Source organism: Buteo buteo, chromosome 27 (genome assembly GCF_964188355.1).
Source record: "Buteo buteo chromosome 27, bButBut1.hap1.1, whole genome shotgun sequence".
Taxonomy (NCBI): Eukaryota; Metazoa; Chordata; class Aves; order Accipitriformes; family Accipitridae; genus Buteo; species Buteo buteo.
The window spans coordinates 11,134,062-11,138,760 of NC_134197.1; the positions used below are offsets into that span (position 1 = coordinate 11,134,062).

At 43.5% G+C, this 4,699-nt stretch overlaps 1 protein-coding gene across 1 annotated transcript; it reads right to left on the reverse strand.

Annotated features, from left to right (window-relative positions):
• MPV17L (MPV17 mitochondrial inner membrane protein like) lies at positions 1-4,699 on the reverse strand. Its single transcript, XM_075058594.1, has 4 exons — positions 4,371-4,699; positions 2,241-2,311; positions 986-1,015; positions 1-823 (listed from the first exon to the last, which is right to left on the reverse strand). The coding sequence occupies exons 1-4, from the start codon at positions 4,684-4,686 to the stop codon at positions 644-646; spliced, it is 597 nt and encodes a 198-aa protein (XP_074914695.1). The 5' UTR covers positions 4,687-4,699; the 3' UTR covers positions 1-643.

The window sequence follows — 4,699 nt, forward strand, 5'->3', positions numbered from 1 at the left end:
CTCTGACCAAAGTTACTTATCTTTATTCTCCAAGTTAAGAGAAAAGATCTACAAATATATTTCAGGTTTGTATGTTCTATGAAATAATTCATTTTTTATATAGATTTTAATGTAGAATAAAGCAAGTTTCCCCCTATAGAAAAGTGGTCCATACAAAACACAGCACTTTTGTTTTCTCTGGATAAAACAGATTCAATGCCACTTTTTAGATAAGAAATCCATTAAATTTTGTTCTGCAAAAGCAATCTTGCACTGGTAACAATTGTCAAGTCCAACAACTGATGATTTAACGTTCTATTCCCCTTTTTCTAGCAATTACAAGTTGCTTGAAAATTAAATTACAGCTAATATTTCTCCCCAGTGAGGCGGTCTGACATGATGAGCAAATGCTTACATTGCCCTGTAAGTCAGTTGTTCCCTGAAGAGATGGGCTGGCAGCATGAAAATAATTAAATGCCAATATACAATTGGCCTCTTTTACGAAAAATAAACAGGCACAAAGACAAACTGTTCCACTGCTTATACTAACCAACAAATGTTGAGATAACTGTTTATTTTAAACACAGCAATGAGGCTGCAGTGTGGTTTACTGACTTTCATAAACTCAGTTTAACAATTTAGAATATGTTCAGAACTAAAGTTCTTATTTCTCTGATGATTCTTCATCTGCATTGACCTTCTCTCTTTGGAGCCATATAAATGCTGACTTTGCTGTGCCATCTCCACTCTGTTGGGAAAAGCAAATGAAGGTAGCCCAGACAAAGCCACAGAGCCCAGTGTAAGCTGTTCGCAGGTAAACAGGGACCAAAATGAAGTTTGACAGCTGTGTTGGAAGGAGAGAGAGCTCAGTTAGTGCTCATTGTTAGGTCTTACACCTGCACACCCAACAACTTCACTGACTTTTCGCTGGGTTAGATCTACTATAAATGCATCAGTTCAGGTTTTATGAGAAAGGCTGGCTCACTGAGTTACCCTAAAAACTCACCTGCACAAAAGGCCAGTACATCAGTCCCGTCTGAAATGAAAATGAATCCTTTGTTATTCTTACAGACTTCAACCACAAAGATTCATTTTTTCTTACCCCATTTAGCAAAGACTGAAACATATTTGAGTAAAGTTAATTAAAGCTGTTCAATTGTAAATTAAGTTGCTTAACTTACAGGTTGCAATATTAAACTTCTAATCATCTTTATAAGCCTCTTTGCTAGGAGTTTCTCAAACACATTATTCTAACTCATTTTATATACAAAACTCTAAGAACAGTTAAGTCTTCGTAGTCACCTGACACCAGATACATAAGCACATTTACCAGATGGATGAACAAATGTTTAAATAAGTGAACATTTGTTTCAGCCATGAATGAAAAATACCGCTGAACACTATTTATTTCACACTTGCAATGCTCCTTCTAGTTACTCATACATGTAAGGCTTTTTTGCAAAAAACAATGGATAATTTACTCATAGAACATAAGGTCAATAGAAACCTTATGTGTGATAGGATATAGTGGGCACTGTTTTTAGAATCATCCTCCATAGGAATAAAAATAATCCTTTTCTATCCTACCTATAGTTCCACAGCGTGAAGAGAAATTCACATGCGTCACAGTTTCTCCTTCGATTATTTTTTTTCTGCTAATCTATCATATTCTTGCACCTGAGAAAGCTTTAAAATTCTTAATTTGCCCAGCTCTGAGGTAGCATGGATAATTTTTTCCTGTGTATGAAAAAATGCAAACCAAAACCAGCTATTTATACCAAAGTCTTCTTAAAACAAGGAACTGTGTTTCTGAAAGTGGGAAGACTGTCATTGAAAAGTACAGGCAGAAAATGATTCCTAAAAAAGATATCTTTATAACTAATGATTTTAACAGGTGTTCATGTAAGTGTTGTCAACCGCATTACTAACTAAACACTGGTGTGTGGGTACTTCTTAAGATAAAAGGTAGCACAATCTTAATCAGTGTTGTATTGTAGGGCTGTCATTCAAACAGAGCTGGGTGCAAGTGTTATGTATACAAACATTGTACATTTTTTAAATGGCATCATTTCACCCATCTGGCAGCAATGCCTGCTCCAGACTACTCTGACTTCACAGGACCGCTGGTACTTAAAGCTTCCTACACATAATCAAATAATGGAGTGAGAGAAAGGCTGTTGGAGGAAGGAATATTTCAAATATTTTACCCAATAATACTATTTTTTTGTTTAGCTGGGAGATAAGCAAATTGCTTGCCTCACCTTATACGTGTTCCAAAATTTCTTTTTACAGTCTGAAAAGATGTCTTCTTTCCTCTGAAGGATGCTCATACCTAGTGGCAAAATATTTACAACAATCAGAAAAAATGCAAAAATGAAACGTTCACTTCTTCCAATTATATCCCAAACTCTTCTCAAAATATATTACAATGGCTTTGAAAGAAAAGCTGGTATCATTGCAAAGAAAAAATACCATTCGGGCTACCTAATAGTGCAACATCATATCTCCTCATCTATTGACCTGGCTCTCAGCATTGACATCACAGATCAACTGGAATATACTGTATAGGTGGTATATCATATCTGTTCCACTGCCACATAACTCACGAGTGGTATGGCAGTGGAACAGATATGATGGAAGGTACCTTTTACACCCATGAGATAGAGAGAATAAGGCATTCTGCACATTGTTGAATTGTCAGAAGTGGCTCTGATCCTTGAAGGACTTGAGGTGCCTACAGACCACAAGTCAGTGGAAAAGGGCACCTAATTTTTTTTTTTTTTTTTATTTTGGCCACAATCAACGTGTGATTTTTTTCCTTCGCAAATAACTACATCAAATCCAAATTCTAGAACTGACAAGGAAAACAGTTTCAAAACCTACCTGTTTAACACTCCACATGCAGTGTTCCAAAATTTAAATAAATTCTAGTTGATCCAAACTCCTCTTGATTCTAGGAAAACACAACCTCACAACAGGCTCCCACCATTACACCCAAGATCAAGAGAAAAGCAGTATGACTTGAAATTACATATTACACACATGCAAACTGAAATAAATTAACTGAATGAATTCTCATCACATGAAATATCATTTAAAGGGTTCAAAATAATAAAGCCTTTAGATGGTATTTCATGTGATGAGAATCTTCAGGTGTCAAATTAAGACTACATCTTTCTAAGAGATGTAGCAGCTCTTCAGAGATCACCCACCTTAACTGGAAGGCGTGACGTACATTAAGCAAAGGTGTTAGACAACATGCTTTTAGCAAATCAATCTAAAATCAAAAGCTACGCATTCACACAAAAGCAGAGGCCCAAAGTTGCTTAGCACAACTGGGGTATCTCTCTAGATACTTGTATGCCACAAAGTTATCAGTATCTCTTCTCAATGGATACATTATTTTGCTATTACATCATACTGCTACCCAATTCAGGGATTTTGACCATTCCTTTTGTGGTCCTTCAAATCCTTCTGGTCCTTGGGCAATTCTCTGCTTGCATTCTGACACAGGCAGATAGGATTTTGAGAGTAAGTATCTGGTGTTTGACTTCTTCCCTCGCTTCATTTCTCTTCAATCACAAACGGAATGATTTACCTGTCGGGGTCATAAAATGCAGATCTCCTAATGCCAGGCAGCAAGAGTACCCATCTTGCTCTTCTTCCACGTGAAGTTTAAATTAAGTGCGAGACTTGTTTTACACTAGCCTTACCTATTATTTTTCTTATTCTCTCACGTTTATTTTTGAAACAGATACCAGTCTTCTCTAAAGTCTCCTCTGATTTGCTAGCTTTTGAGATTATACATTAGTAGCATGCTGTGTTTCTACATACTCTCGCAGCAGAAGACGGCACAGTTTACTTGCTGAACTATAGTACTTCCTGACATTCACAGTTAATTTGTGGTTCGGAAACGAGGCAGCTGGCGTCGAGAACTCAGCAGAGCGATTCAAGCGGACGCGGATCGGACGATCGTTGTAAGGCGCTTCGAATCCCTTGCAACTCATGGAAAGCTGCCGGCCCAACCGAGCCCAAGGTCGGGCTCCGCCGCGGCACGGCACCCCCTCCCCCGAAGCTCCGAAGCCCCCCGGCGCCCGCGGCGGTGCGCCGGGCTGCCCTGCGCACATGCTGGGGGACAGCACCCCCGGTCGCCGCTCCCCAGCTCCGAGCGCGGCTCTGCGAGCGGCCGCGCCGTTTGCCGAGGCCTCGTACCGGCAGCGCCCCGGCGGGCGCCCGCCGCCCGCAGCCAGCCCGCCGCCTGGGGACCGCGCGGCCCCGCACCGGCTTTTCCGGGGCCGCGGGAGCCCCCGCCAAGACCTCACCCGGCGTGCGAGGGCCGGGGTTCTCCGGCCGCCCCCCGATGGCGGTGCCCGGGCGGCCGCGGCACTCACCCGTGTAGAAGGCGAGGACGGCGACGGGGGCGCCGAGGAGCTGGTCGCAGAGCACCTTGCCGACGACGGCAGGCGGGCGGCGGCCGGGCAGCGCCCTCTCCAGCGCCCGCAGCCAGACGTAGCTGAAGTTGCCGTGGAAGGCGAGGGCCACCAGCGCTACGCGCCGCGTCTGCGCCCAGTCGGGCGGCTGCCCCCGCCGCCGCCGCCGCCACAGCTGCTGGGCCGCGTCGCCCGCCGCGAAGAGCCCGCCGTAGAGCAGCACGTTGCAGAGCCAGGGGAAGCGGCGCACCCCGCCGCGCAGCAGCGCCCCGGCCATCGCCCGCCGCCTC